At 33.5% G+C, this 15,610-nt stretch overlaps 1 protein-coding gene across 1 annotated transcript in view; it reads left to right on the plus strand.

Moving 5' to 3' along the window:
• Positions 1-15,610, plus strand: part of IPO8 (importin 8) — a 71,494-nt gene that overhangs the window by 27,557 nt on the left and 28,327 nt on the right. Inside the window, exons 6-16 of the mRNA XM_012641020.1 lie at positions 763-852; positions 2,027-2,121; positions 3,074-3,158; positions 5,163-5,297; positions 6,938-7,037; positions 9,715-9,791; positions 10,110-10,226; positions 10,665-10,754; positions 12,031-12,196; positions 13,201-13,361; positions 14,456-14,581. Of these exons, the coding sequence (XP_012496474.1) occupies positions 763-852; positions 2,027-2,121; positions 3,074-3,158; positions 5,163-5,297; positions 6,938-7,037; positions 9,715-9,791; positions 10,110-10,226; positions 10,665-10,754; positions 12,031-12,196; positions 13,201-13,361; positions 14,456-14,581 (1,242 nt within the window). The remainder of the gene's footprint in view (positions 1-762; positions 853-2,026; positions 2,122-3,073; positions 3,159-5,162; positions 5,298-6,937; positions 7,038-9,714; positions 9,792-10,109; positions 10,227-10,664; positions 10,755-12,030; positions 12,197-13,200; positions 13,362-14,455; positions 14,582-15,610) is intronic.

Genomic DNA, 15,610 nt, shown 5'->3' on the forward strand with positions numbered 1-15,610 from the left:
TCACCACAAACACGTGAGTAATGTGTTGTGCTATGACATTATGATGGCTATAATGTCACTAGGTGATAAGAATTTTTCAGCTATGTTGTAATCTCATGGGGCCACTGTCATATATGTGGTCCATTGTTGCGTGAAATGTGGTGCATGACTTTCCCCCCCTCCCCCCAACTAGAATGTAAGCTTTGGGAGGGCAAAGGTGTTGTCTCTCTTACTTGTCATTATGTCTTTAGCATGAATCGTGTCTTGGAATGAATGAATGCAGAGGCAATGTACCCCCTCTTCTGTAGCTCACAGTGTAGCAGGGGAAACACAAACCTGTGTAATACAGAGTGGCTCTGGTTTTCATGCCACAGTTTAGAGGAAAGTAATTGAAAAAATATTTCATGAGTGTTTAATGAGATAAAGATTTTCAATAAGGTAGTTAAAATTGAAAGTTTGACATTCAAAGGGGTAAATTGTAAAAATTATGTAACCTAGAATCTCATGCTGAATAAATGAGACCTTAATGGTATTAATTTTTTTTTTTTTCATTTTAAAAAGTAGCTCGGAGGAATGACTCATGGCATGTAGTCTTCTAAATTTAAAAAATTCTTATATATGCTTATGGATCTATTTTACGTTAAATTTTAGGTTGAACCGTGTGAAATTGCTATTTTCATGCTCAAATGTTAGCTGTTTCTTATTTTAACTTTCCAATATAGATAAAATTGCTTATTTTTCTTGGAAAAGAGGAATTGTTTATGTTGTTCTTCCATCTTGCAGTACGCATTGCCTCTTCAGCTGGTGAATAACCAAACTATGACAACATGGATGGAGATCTTCCGAACTATCATAGACAGGACTGTTCCTCCTGTAAGAAAAAGCTCTGTTCCTAAGAAAAATTGGGGAAACTTGGGTTTGGAATACTAATGGTAGACTGATTCATTATCCCAGCCTGCTATGTGGAAAAAAATTACTGTAACAAAATAAATAATTCATAATACATGTTCATTTTTAGAAAGCTCAGATAAACAAAAATAATAAAATAATTATTTAATCCCACTAAAAATGGCACAAACCCTTTTTAAAACTTGATAGTCCTCTAGTCTTTTTTCCTTCTACATTCTATATACAGCCACATTTTATTTATAAAATAGTATGTTTACTATTTTGAAATTCATTTCCCCACTTAAAATTTATTATAAACATTTTTAATTTTTTTGTGATTATAAACATTTTTTATACTGTGTCTTTTTGTCAGATGTTTCATTTGCTGGATGTTTAGGTTGTAATTTTTTAGTGTTTTAAATTATAGTATAAGAATGTAGTTAAATTTTTGTGCACATACATGACTTCTTTTTAGATAGACTCCTAGAAGTATTTAAGACTTGTGACAGAGCTTGCAAGTGTTCTCCAGAAAGGGTGTCCTGGTTTATACTTTAATAATCAGTGACTGGGAATGCCTATTATGAGTTCACACTTAATTCTAAATTTGTTTGTTTGATAGGTAAAGGATGGTATCTCATTTTGATCTGTAGGAATGATATATTACTTTTCATTTATCAAATTCTTGTATATTTTACGATGTTAGCATGTCATAAAATGTATAGTGTTATTTCTGTTGTCTGTATCTTGAAACCAAGTATATTGAGGTTTAGTTTACATACATAAATGCACAGAACTTAGTTAACAGTTCAGTGAATTTCGACAAGCATATACTTGGCTTAACATCACTGAGATCAAAATGTAGATAGAAACTTTTTGTCATCTCAGAGTTTCCTCAAGGGCCCTTCATATTTTGTATTTTCTCTTCTACTTTATTTGGGCCTTTTGAAGATGGGAGATAGATGTGAACAACAACATTGGTTAGCTGAAATTTGCTTTGCTTATTTAATTCCTACCTAGCAATCTGTAAATTAAGAATTTGCATTTGTATAGCAATCTAACTTCACATTTAATGACTTGACCTATCCTAAGATTTATTGTGTCTTTGTTATTCACATAAATCCTTTCCAGAAATTTAATCTGGGTGATTTTGTCCTGTTAGGAGACTCTGCAAATTGATGAGGATGACAGACCAGAACTGGTATGGTGGAAGTGTAAGAAGTGGGCGCTGCATATTGTAGCTCGTCTCTTTGAACGGTAATTCTCTGTTTATTACATTTATAATCTTACAGTCATTATCTCAGTATTGGATATAATAAAATTGGTTAGTTCTCTCGATGCTCTACAGTATATGATTATTTGTCTTTAAAGCCACAGAGAGAAAAGAGTTACAGTCTGTTTAAAGTAGGCCTAATTGTCATTCACTTTGAGATCATAACAAAGTAAGCAGCCTTCTCTGGGTCTTTTCTATTCTTTTGTAAGAAACACGAAAAATAACATTGTTCAGCCCATTGGAAATATCCAGGAATTATGTAAGAAGGTGCATGGCCACTCAGCTCCATAAGAAAGTCAAATTCAATTATAAAAGCATTTATTAAAAAAAATCTGTTGTATGTCGATCATAACATTTTTTTTGAGACAGAGTCTCACTCTTTTGCCTGGGCTGGAGTGAGTGCCGTGGCGTCATCCTAGCTCACAGAAACCTCACACTCCTGGGCTCAAGTGATCCTTCTGCCTCAGCCTCCCGAGTAGCTGGGACTACAGGCATGAGCCACCATGCCCGGCTAATTTTTTCTATATATTTTTAGTTGTCCGATTAATTTCTTTCTATTTATAGTAGAGACGGGGTCTCGCTCTTGGTCAGGCTGGTCTTGAACTCCTGAGCTCAAACAATCCGCCCGCCTCGGCCTCCCAGAGTGCTAGGATTACAGGCGTGAGCCACCGCGCCCGGCCCGATCATAACATTTTTATTTCTAATATTTGCCCTTTAGGAGCTCTTGGTTTAGTAGGTGAATGTTTCTGTCTGAAACTTAGGCTCAGAGTCTGAGTACAGCTTATCATGATTTCATTTAGTGGCTTGTGCACAAAGGGTAAAGTGTTTTCTGTCTCATTAGACTACATCTTTCAACTAGAGACTGTATTTAAACAAGGAAGCATGCTTTGTTTTTTAAATTCACAGTATTTAAACATTTTCTCTTTGTATTTGAAGATATGGAAGCCCAGGAAATGTCACAAAAGAATACTTTGAATTTTCTGAATTCTTTTTGAAAACCTATGCCGTGGGAATTCAACAGGTAATAATCTTATGCTTTTTAAGTAGAAGGACTATTACTACTGAAAGTAGTTAAGTCATTTCTATCCGTTTAAAAGTAGATTACAAACATTAATTCATTGCATCTTTATGGAGGATAAAATGGCAGCTCTGGGAATCTAATACAGTTCAATTAGTTTTAGAACCAAATGTCCTAGGGCAGCCACCACAAGAACTGCACTTTCAGACTCCTAGAATTTGAACTCAAAGCTTTCAAGTTTGTTGATACTGGTGTAGCTGTCACCAGTATTAGATTGGGTTCTTCTATCAGCGCTCTCTGACCTCTTATGGGTTTCTTAATCTTTATTTCTTTGGGCTCCACCTCTTTGTGTTAAGCTTTTATATTAGAGGATGTAAGTAATACAAATTGATCTATTTCAAGAGAAGTTGCTTAAATGTAAAGACTCTCAGCTGAGAACTTATATATTTCTATGGAAGTTTGGGAACAATTCTATACAGTGAAAAATTAGGAGTTCTTGAAAAACAATCCAAGTTGATATTAATATTTAAAAACTTTTAAAACTACAAAGGACAAGTGAGCTATGAAGATTGGTTGATCAGGATATTTTTGTTTATATTTCAACAAAGAAAATTTAATAATTACCACTGGCTGTGCTGGGACCCTATTGAGGTAGCAAAGATTAACCAGACATGGACAAAGGCTTTAGTGAGATAGAGGGTGTTTCTGGATTTTTCTACATCTTTATTGTCAGCAGTATAAAGCTAAGTACTGTGAATTTGTTGTCTTAAGATGAGATACTTCCTTTTATGGATTTTCATTTTGTCTAGTAGAATGCTTTCTAAAGAGTACCATGTGACAATTTAGGAAAGCTATAGTATAATTTTCTTACCTGCAGAGAAAATTGGTGAATAATGAGTAAAATTATCTGTTTAGCCATTCACCATGGATACCAGGAAAATCAGGAAGCTGGTTAGCTATCTTCTGCTCTTCCCACTGCTATTAAACTCTGTTGAGCATGTTAAAGTTGATGTCCACTTGAAATGTGTTCAGTAGAATTTTTCTAGTATCATAAAGCGTGTTTGGGTGTGTATATATGTGTATACAGACATATTTTAAAATCTCATGCCTTTTCATTCATATCATAAACTGTTTGTACCATGGTTATTTAAGGTATGTATTCCTGATATATAAAAACAGTTTATTATCAAGAGCTTTTCTCTCCTCCATTGTTCTCTCATCTCCCATCACTCCTGCTTTGTATGAGCCACAGGTGTATCAGAAAAAAACCGTGCTCAGTATCACCCACTGTTAGCTTGCATTGCAGTCACAGCTGCTCTGGCGTGGTTCCTTTCTTATAAACAATTTTTTAAATCAGTGTTTTAAAAAGTAACTTCTCAGTTTTGTGTTATGTTTATAAAGACTTTCTGTGGTCTGAGATTATAAAATAAAATTTTCCCACATTTTATTCTAGGAATTCTATGCTTTCATTTTTTGTTGTTGTTGTTGAAATATTTCCCCATCTGGAGTTTATTTTGGTATGAAGTTTAGTTAGGGAGCTAATTTAATTTTTTTCAGAGGGCTAATGAGCTGTGCCAGTACTATTTTTTGAATAACTTTTCTCTCCTAATTTTGAAAGAGCCTTTATCAAATAACAAAAACTCTTTGAGCTGCCTCTTGCTGTATGGAAATTTTAAATGTTTACTTAGTCAAATATTTTTTTTTTTTTATAAAAACAAGATTCTTATTTGAAGAGCTAGAGCTTAGACTTATTCTGAGTAATTCTACAGGTGAAAAGTAGGACAAATGCCTGGAAGTTATAGTCAAACACCCTTTAGTTCAATATAACATGGACCTATCTAATAACTAAAACTACCCATATAAACTCTCTCACAAATATTGATTTCCCCAAAATCTGTTAACTTTCATCTCTGGATCCTGGATTTTATGTGATGCCAAAAATGCCTCCACTCCCTTTTAACCTTAAAATTGTTTATGTTCTTCTATATTGTCTCTGTTTTCCTATAGGTTTTGCTGAACATTTTAGATCAATATAGACAGAAAGAATATGTAGCCCCTCGTGTTCTCCAGCAAGCATTCAATTATCTCAACCAAGGGATTGTTCATTCTGTCACCTGGAAGCAGATGAAGCCTCACATACAGGTCAGTGTTAGAGGGCAGTTCTCCAAAGTTACTCTCTGGTTAAATTAGATTTTCCTAATTAACTAGACAAAGTAAGTGTTACTAATCCTTTATAGCTTAATCTTTTTATTTCCATTAATAATTTCTAATGGATACAGTCTTGTATCTGATATGAGGGGCTTGGAAATTTAAGCATTTGAGAAGAGTGAGACCTTCAAGTTTTATGCGTTGGAAGACTTGGATTCAGGTGATTTTGTTTGAAATCTCATTTAGCTTCAGTTTCTCCTCCATTAAGGCAGATAATGTTTTTCTATCCTTATCTAAAGGTTTCTAGGATCAAATGAGGTATTTAGTGTAAAAGTGTTTTGAAAATTGTTACCAGGGATCTACTAAGGTAGTGTTATTTTGCAGGAAATGAAGCTTTATTTGTGACCATTTTCTTTCGTAGGTATGAGCAAGAAAGGTTTTGGTTTCTTTTTTTGGATCTGTTAAGTTCTAGAGCAGAAGTTAAAGTTTTCTGTTTTTTAATCGTTTACCTAAAGTAGAATTCAGCATTGTTATTTGATTAAAGAACAAATGAGAATGGAAAATTATGGTCCATTAATAAGTGAATTCTTATTTGCATACAGATAACTTTGGGTAATTCAAAAACTTTAGGAACTGAATCCCATCCTCCCTCAGACCATGAGTTCTTAAATTCTGTAAATGGAGTCTGAAAAGAAAATTAAATTCTTTCACTTTGCCTTTGGTGTCCAGGATAGAATTTGTTTCATGTTACTTTATTACAGGTCTTACCAATATAGTATCTTTTCCTTATGTGTATATCTTAATAGCTGTTTGCCTAATCACTTTGATCAAATAGTGATAATTTCTTTGCAACTAAGAAAGATACTAATTTCATTTTATTTACTGTGTTCCTGTAAAGTAAGGGTGAGTGGTGATAGTGTTTCTTCTCTACTTGATACTTTTGGCCTTGTTTTTACATGGCTGTAAAGTAGGAATAAGAAAACTGATCCTTAGGCTGAATTTTTTTCTCTAACACTTATTTAATGTGGAATAAATGGTAAGAGATGATCCTGTTTTTACATAAGTAGTTGTTAAAGAACAAAAGGGCTTAATAAAGCATTAGCAGCAATGTACAGAGAGGCTAGAAGATGGAATTTTTTTTCCCATTGAAATGCACATTTATAGAGTTAGGAAATTGGTTTTTTGAAAATGGAAGAAGAAAACTTTAATGTAGTTAATACATTTCCATTTAGGACCAAAATGAAAATGTTGAAAAATTTCAAAATAAGAAATATAATAGTTAAATAACCTTGACTTGACATTTTCCTTCCTTAAAGAATCAAAGTATTTTTAATATTGATTTGTTAATGAAACTCTATTATCCCTGTTGTTGCTTCAAAGAATAGCATGTACATTTGTCTCTTTCTCCTTTAATCACTTGTTTAAAAGCAATCTTATGTTTAACTCTTCAACCTCAACCCCTTCTCAGGGGCTCTTGCTTTCCTGCTTTCACCTTAGGGAATGCATGCTTAAAAGAAAGATTAATATAACAGTTTAGAAAACTAACATCATAAAGGCTGTCAATAAATACATTATTGGTATTCCTGAAATTTGAATAGCTTATACCCATTTGTTGGTTTTTTTTTTTTTCTCAGAATATATCTGAAGATGTGATTTTTTCTGTGATGTGTTATAAAGATGAGGATGAAGAGCTGTGGCAAGAAGATCCATATGAGTATATAAGGATGAAATTTGGTAATTGGGATGGTTTTATTGTTCATCACTTCCTGGATATATAAAGTAATATAACTAAATTTATATTTTTAAGTAGATTTTATTACTTTATTAAATCCCCAAAGTTCAACTTTGCACAATCAACTGTGAAAACTGAGAGTTTGTTCTTTTGAACCAGAGAACTTGAGGCCTTTGGGTGTAGGAGATGAGAAGCCACCTATTCATCTCTCTCATGTGTGCCTGAGCACTCACAGAGCCATCTGTTAGCTATGCTGTTGAGATGCTGACCTGCAGGACCCTGTCTGTGCCCTTTGGAGTATCTGTTTATAGATTGGGTTGTTCTCACTCTGGGAGATCCTTCGAATTTCTGCATGTTTTAGGAGCACTCCAATTTGGTTTGCCTCCTTATCCCAGGGACTAACTATTCCACAAGGGAATGAAATTACCTACAGTGCTCCCACTGTGTGTGGCCCAGTTCTTTTATTAATAGTCTGGATCTTCTGGAAGCTGTTGAACTGCGCAGGTTGCCTGAGTCATTCCCTTGCATCCCCAGTTTTTATTCTTCTTTTCATGGAACGCTCAAGCACTTAACACAGGAAAATGTTAGTTTTAGTACTTCTCTCTCTCCTACAACTTAGAAGCTTTCTGAGGGCAGGAATTTTATTTTATTTATTTGCTTTATTTTGTATTCTTTATCCCTCTACACCTCTGCAACCCTCTACTATTGTTTGGCCCCTAGTATAAACGTTGAAATAAGTAATTGCTAAAACTAAGGCATGCTAAAGGTGCTGTGTGTGACAGTGCAGTGCTTTCCCCTTGTTGAGCTAAGTGTCTCTAGCTGCCTGAGCTAAACCTACTGGTATGGATGCTAGATTATCGGGCAATGTTTTTACAGTGCTTTCTGTTTTGTATTATTTGATTCAGTAAGTGAGGAGGTGCCTCTTTTGGAGACAAAAGTATAAGAAAAGCAAATGAATGAGAAGCAACATTTCCCATGTGCTTTATTTCTCCATTCTACCTTTGTCTTTTGAAAATCATTACTCATATGCATAATTTATTATTTCCCCTTTCTTATGCCCTTGTTTTCCTAGTTTGCTTTGACAGAGCAGATTAGCCAATCTTTATTTTCTTTAAGGCATTCTTTTAGCGTTTACCTTTTCTGTAGTACCTATGTGTTTTTATAATGTACGTGATATTTGTTTGGCTTTCAGAAAGCTACCATTATTTCATGTATTCTTCAAATCTGATATGAATAAGTATCTCAGTTTTTAGAAAATATAGCAAGAGCTGTGTGTGTGTTGATTAACAGTGGGAATTTACATTTTATTGATTGTTTAGAAGAGAATATGGATAATTCAAGATTAGCAGAAGTGGTATGCTTTTTTAAAAATAATTTCCTTCTGTGGACTAGAATACAGTGGCTTTGATTATGTTTATTAAATATTTTAATGTGTATTTTACTTTTGGGTAACTATAAGGAAGAACAATTACTGTATTTTATTTTTGTCACTTGCAATTATTTATGTGAACAAACCATTTCTATCTAAATTTATTGACATTAAAAATGTTTTTATTATTTTTCTTTTTGTTGTACCCTTTAACCAACATCTCCCCATTTCCCTTAATAATAATGCTTTTAGATTTAGTGAAAACTAAAAGGAGCTTAGGTTTTGATGTTAGGACAGCCTGGGTGTGAATGTTGGCTTGGTTGCTTACCTGTTGTGTGACTGTACGCAGCTGTTTAACCTCTCTAAGATGCAATAAAATGGGTAATGATAGTAGTGCTGGGAGGACCAAATGGGATAATACACATGAACTGCTTAGCATAGAATACTAGATATTTAATAGTACTCAAAAGTTAGTTATATATTTTGAGGCAGACTTAGATTTGGTTTTATTTTTTATATTTAAACAAGGACATATCAGATACTTCTCAAATTTTCAGTTTCAGTTTCTTATATAAAACTGCCTATTCTGAAATTTGTGAGAACTTTTACAATATTAAGTGATAAGAATACTTGCTGAGCCCATCTATTGACAGAGCCAAGCACTGTCCTAGCAATCCCTCAAGGCTTTTAGGCTTGCTATTTCCTCTGCTTGGAGTGCTTTATCCATGGATAGCTTTCTCCCTCATTTCATTCAATTTCTGCTTAAGTGTTACTTTAACAGAGAGTTGGAGAGGGTTTCCTTGACATCCTATTTAAACTAGCACTCCCATACTCTGTCACTCTGTCTCCTTACCCTGTTTTACATTTGTTCTTAACCTATTGTGTGTGTGTGTGTGTGTGTGTGTGTATAATTTGTTTACTTTTTTCTCTCACCATGTAAGCTCCATGAGAACCTTTTTTGCTGATCTTTGTATCCCCAGAGTCTAGAATAGTACCTGGCACATAGTAAGCACTGAATAAATTTTTGTTGTTTTTTCATAGAGATAAAGCACTTTTCCTATCCTCAGCAAAATAGATATCTCTAGTATGCTTTTTAAAAAGATATGATTGTTTGAAAGGACAACATATAGAGTTTGATAAATATTGTGCATGAGAGCACTGGTGATAAATCCTTAGATTTTTAATGCTGTAAAACAATGTCATATGTGGACTGTTTTATTTCTTGGTTTGGAATAGTGATCAGTCAGGTTTAAAATCTGTAATAAGTGATTGTATTTTCACTAACATGATTTAACTTTTTAAAATCTTAGATATTTTTGAAGATTATGCTTCTCCCACCACAGCAGCCCAGACTCTATTATATACTGCTGCAAAAAAAAGAAAAGAGGTAGTTATTCTTTTTAAATTAAAAACTAAAAAGTGGCCTGTGTTGATTTGAAACTCTAATATACCCATAATATTTGAAAAATTATATTGTTACTAGTTATAACTTATCACTTTAAGAATATTTTTCTGTCCTAGTAAGGGAAAAGGGTTATGTATCATTGGTTGTTTTCTTTTCTTAATAAATTGTACCTTTCTTATTGAGCTTATAGTTGCTTGATAAAGCACAATAAAATGGCTGTAGTTTTGAAAATTTGTGTATCATATTTAGTAAGGCAATGAAAATTCATGTAGGCTAAAATGGATTCTTTTATTTTTTTAGGTGTTGCCAAAAATGATGGCATTCTGTTATCAAATCCTAACAGACCCAAACTTTGACCCTAGGAAGAAAGATGGAGCCCTGCATGTGATTGGTTCCCTAGCTGAGATTTTATTAAAGGTTAAGATAATTAAAATTTAATTTATTTACTAAAACTGTGAAGCACAGGCAAATGGAAGAATATGAAAGTTATGGGTATTAATAATTTAAAACTGGTGACTCCTTCTGGATAATCGAGTTGGTTGTAAATATCCTTTCTGTCACCTATTTATTTAAAAAGAAAATTTGACTTTTTTAGTTTCTCAGTATGAAACTGTTGCTGTATAAAAAAGGACACGAAAGGACTTGTTTCTTTATTTCTATAAAAATCAATATCAAATTGATCTAAGGTACTATTTCTGTCTTGTTTTAAAATGTGCAATATGTGGGTTAAATGATTTTACAAAATTATAAATAGAGGTATATTAAATGCAAGTCATAATGAACTTTATTATAACATAATTCTTACATATGAAAAAGACATTGATAAGTTGAAATTTAATTTCTGTTTCCTAACAGAAGAGTCTATTCAAGGACCAAATGGAGTTGTTTCTACAGAATCATGTATTTCCATTATTACTGTCTAACCTAGGATATCTTCGAGCAAGAGTAAGTTTTCCATATTTCTGTCGTGTCTTAAATCTTTACCTGTAAGATAATTATTGAAATAAATGTTTTTGGATAACTTGGCCTTTTTCCACATATTGAGATGAAATGGAGTCAATTAGAATGTCTGTTATGGTCACATCAGCTGAGTAAAGAACAAAGTAGTAAAGAAAGGGGTTTTTGTGGATTTTTAACTCCAGCTGATTTCATTTGTCAACCGAATATTACTTGCTGCATATGTGAAACAGACAGTGAGAAGGTGATTTGAGAGCAATGCTACAATGTAAATTCATAAATAGATTCATTTTCAGTGTCTAAAATGGTATGAAATTCTAGTTTGGCTAAAAAGTTGAATTTGTTTTCTGGTATATTAGGTAGATTTGCCTTAGTAATATGGAGAAAATAATATTCCATGTAAACTTGTGTGTATGTATTCTTTCTACAATTGATACATTTTTAATGAAGAGCAAATAGAACTTTGATTCAAGGGCCTAGTATTTGTCTTTATAAAAATATCAACACAAAAACTCTTGCTAAAAACAACATATATTAATAATGCCTTGTACACCAGAAAGCATTTTAAAAACATACTAGTCACTAGAGAAAAATTTGGGCAGTTGTAGACTAGGGATGCTAAAGGTACATGAACATTTTTATAGTTGGGCTCTTACCTTTGAGAAGTTGTGTGAATTGTAATTCTCTTCCAAAAATCTTCAGTAATTCAAATTTCTGTTGATTGTGTTTTGTGCACATAGAGTATAAAATAAAGTAATAATGATTCTGTGGTCTAATAGTTTAAAATTTGATAATCTATAAAAGGTTTAAAATTCTTGGTTCCTTCTGTGAGTATAAAAAGGAAGTTTGCTAAGCCAGTTAGTATAAGGGAAAATAATGTTTCACCTCAATGTGAAGGCCAGCAAATGAATTTGAAGGACTGATTAGGAGTTGCTTTTACATATAACAAATTTGTTATGAATTATAATATTTATTAAAAGCATAAATGGGATTGTGTTTCAGGAATATTTACATTTGACTTATTTTTTTCTTTCCTGTGAAAAATGTGATTGCATATGGGTCATTTAGAAGTAATGTAACTACCTTTCTTATAAAAAGAGTGGGAAATCCAGAAGTTAGAAACTAAGGCCAACATATCACCCTCCAAAAGCAAATGAGCATTTCTTGGTAGAATTAGTAATATTTTTACTAAGTTCTTAGATGTGTGACATTATCACAGAATGCCATACTCCTAATAGCTCTCTATTTACTTTCTTTTTTATAGTCCTGCTGGGTACTTCATGCATTTAGTTCTTTGAAGTTTCATAATGAACTTAACTTAAGAAATGCAGTTGAATTAGCGAAGAAGAGCCTGATCGAAGATAAGGAGATGCCTGTCAAAGTTGAAGCTGCCCTTGCCCTTCAGTCCCTGATTTCTAATCAGATACAAGGTAAAGCTGAATACCTTCTAGAAGTTTTTTAAATTAATTTTTTTGAGATAGTCTTCTCGAATAATTTTGATTCTCTAAGTCCGAGGGTTCAGGATTTGGAATTCTGAGCTTTTGCCCCCTGAGAATTTTATAGGGGTTTATTCTTGCCCTTTTTAGGAGTTCCTACTGATTATGGTTTCCAGAAAAATTTTAGATTAGGGAACACCTTCATAATTGTTGAGCACTAGGGTGGACTGGGAATTGGGGCCTGGGATCCTAACTTGCCATGTAAACCTGGGTGAGGCACATGGTCCGTCAAGGCTTAGGTTTCTACATATTTAAATTTAGAGATATTGGACTAGATGATGGCTTCAAGATTCCTTTCAATTCTAGGGTTCTATGATTCTCCTAGTTCTGAGAGTAGCAAGTAGGATTCTAGTGAGTGAGAACACAGGTATCTCATTTGTTTTCACAGTGTTCTGTTCAAAGTTCAATAAACCTTTGGAAGTAAATTCAGCTTTATGAAGAACATAAAACTACTTTACCTTTATTCAACAATGTTTCAGTGGGAGGAATGAATATCATACAAGCATATGTGGGGAGGGAGGGTAGGTAGAGAAGGGTTGGGGCATGGGTGGTCTCCATCACTATTGGGCATAGTCTCTCTATGTGCATGATTTTTTAAACTTGTCATCAGGATGGATGTAACATTCCTGCTCTCCAAGTCAAGCTGATGACAGAGCATATGTATATTTAGAATTTCTTAGTGGGGGCTATGACATTTTGGGCAAGATAGTTTTTTTCCTGAGCAGAACTGCTTATCCTTATGTTACTCATGGGAAAATTGATGTATTGGTGAGTATTATTTTGGTATGGCTTTGCAATTTATTCACCATAAAGCAAGTGTGTATCTAAAACCTTATCTAGGTATTGTCCTGTGTCACTTTACTTTGTGACCTAGTTGATTCCTTTCACCATCTGTGAGTGGCTAATTTTTACTAATTTTGTTTGTTTTATTGCAATAGCTAAGGAATATATGAAGCCGCACGTGAGGCCTATTATGCAGGAGCTGTTGCACATTGTTAGAGAGACAGAAAATGATGATGTTACTAATGTGATCCAGAAGATGATATGTGAATACAGTCAAGAGGTAGCATCAATTGCTGTTGATATGACCCAGCACTTGGTAAGACTGGGCAAAGTTTTCTGTTCATTTGGTATAGAAGCCTTGAGTAATCTAAGTAAATTAAACTCCAGAATTTGGAATTCAGTTTCATTCGTACAGTCGTGTGCTGCATAATGATGTTTTGGTCAAGGACAGACTGCATATACGATGATGTTCCCATAAGATTATAATACCATATCTTTACTATACCTTTTCTATGTTTTGATATGTTTAGATACACAAATATAGTTGCCTACAGTATTCAGTACAGTAACATGCCGTACAGCTTTGTAGCCTAGGCGTGTAGTAGGCTATGCTGCGTAGATTTGTGCAAGTGCACTCTATGATGATCGCACAGGACGAAATTGCCTAATGAAGCGTTTCTCAAAATGTATGCCTGTCATTAAGTGACACGTGACTGTAACTGAAATATTAATACAAAAATGTTTGCGGTAATAATTCTGATATTTCTAGTTAATAGGCTTACATCTAATAACATTTAGGATAATCTCTTTTCACCTACAGTATTCTGAGATATCATAATGATGTGCCTTCATGTGAGCCTTCTAAATTTTTACTTTCTGGGCTTTGAATCTGGAAACCCATTTCCTTCAGTTTGGGACAATTTCTTGTATTGCTTCTTTGATAAATTTCTCCCTGCTATTTTTTTTTTCTGTTCTATATTTCCTGATATAGAGTCTGTAATTTCCTTATGTTTTTTCTGGTATTTTCCATGTCTGTTGTTTCATTTTTCTAGGTGATATCTTGACTTTCTAAACTTTCTATCACATTTTTCTTTTTAGTGTTACTTGATTTCAGTTTTCCTAGATTTTGATTTTATTTGTTTAATGACAACCGGAAGTTAAATATTAGCTCTCTGGTTATAATAGCTAATATATATTCCACTCTAGTGACTAGATGAGGAAAAATGGCTATATTTAAAACATGACAGGTTCTGTCATTATAAGAAAATAAATGATTCAGTCAGCAAAGGGCAGAATTTAAAGTTTGAGCAATGCTGACATTTACATATGTGACCGTGCCCTTTTGCTAACTTTTATAATAGGGGGGTATAACAGTGCTAATTGTTGAATATTTTAATGTTATTTTCATAGGCTGAGATATTTGGCAAAGTTCTTCAAAGTGATGAATATGAAGAAGTTGAAGACAAAACGGTAATGGCTATGGGAATTTTACACACCATTGATACTATCTTAACAGTCGTAGAAGATCATAAAGAGGTGAGATTTCTATGTGTTTTATTATCGTAATAGTAGGTAACATTAACTGAAATTTATGTGATCAGTGGGCATGAATTTTAAAGTCTTGACTTTTAAATTGCTACTTAATTATGTTGCTAGGCTTTAAAAATTATCTTCAGATTTTAAAGAAACATTAAAACGATTGAGGGGAAATAGGAAGTACATTATACTGTTTATAATATTATAAATATTGTAAAGTATATAGTATATCTCTTTGTATTAAATTGAGTTCAGTTTATCACGTCTGCTATGTGCTAGGCTAGGTAGGTTTTAGGGGAATACCAAATTGAATAATACATGAGCCCTGCCTTCTGGGAACCCACAGTCTGGTCTTGTTGGAGAGTAACAGGCAGTTGTTTAATCACAGTGGCAAGGATTAGGTAATAGAACAGAATTACGATGTAAGGAATCCTGTAATGAAGGGAATATGAGCAAGAGCTTAAAAACATCTTTCCTAAATTCCAGAATAGTATTGAGATAAGAATTTACACAAATATTTTTCCAGTGCCTTCATCTTCTTTATGTGATGTGATCTCAGTAATGCCACTGTGAGATAGAGCAGATATAGTAGTCTTTTTTGCAGAAGTGGAAAACAAAGTTCAGATAGGGTTCAAGGGACTTGCTCGTGGTCACAGAACTAGTAAGTTGTACATTTGAGTTTGTAGTAAGATCATTCTGATAATATCAGTTTTTCCCCATTTAAAACCTGCATCTCTCCTTCCCAAGTGTCACTCCTTAACTCAGATTTTTGTTCATTACTTCTGTGAGCGCAAGTTGACTTGTTTGGCACTGATGGCAGCTCTTGTTTTATAAACTGAAGACTTAGAAAGCAGGTGCCAGTTCTTTAAATAGCATTGTTAAACCATGTAGCTGTTGGTTTATCCTGTGTTTACCACATACTGATGGAAAATTCCTAGGTTTTTAAAAATAGTTTGATATTCTTCTCCCGGACTGGTCTTCCTTCCCCTAAAGGCCTTAATGTGAATTTTTATTTCCATATTCATTATT

The sequence above is a fragment of the Propithecus coquereli genome, unplaced genomic scaffold (genome assembly GCF_000956105.1).
Source record: "Propithecus coquereli isolate 6110/MARCELLA unplaced genomic scaffold, Pcoq_1.0 Scaffold16, whole genome shotgun sequence".
Classification (NCBI taxonomy): Eukaryota; Metazoa; Chordata; class Mammalia; order Primates; family Indriidae; genus Propithecus; species Propithecus coquereli.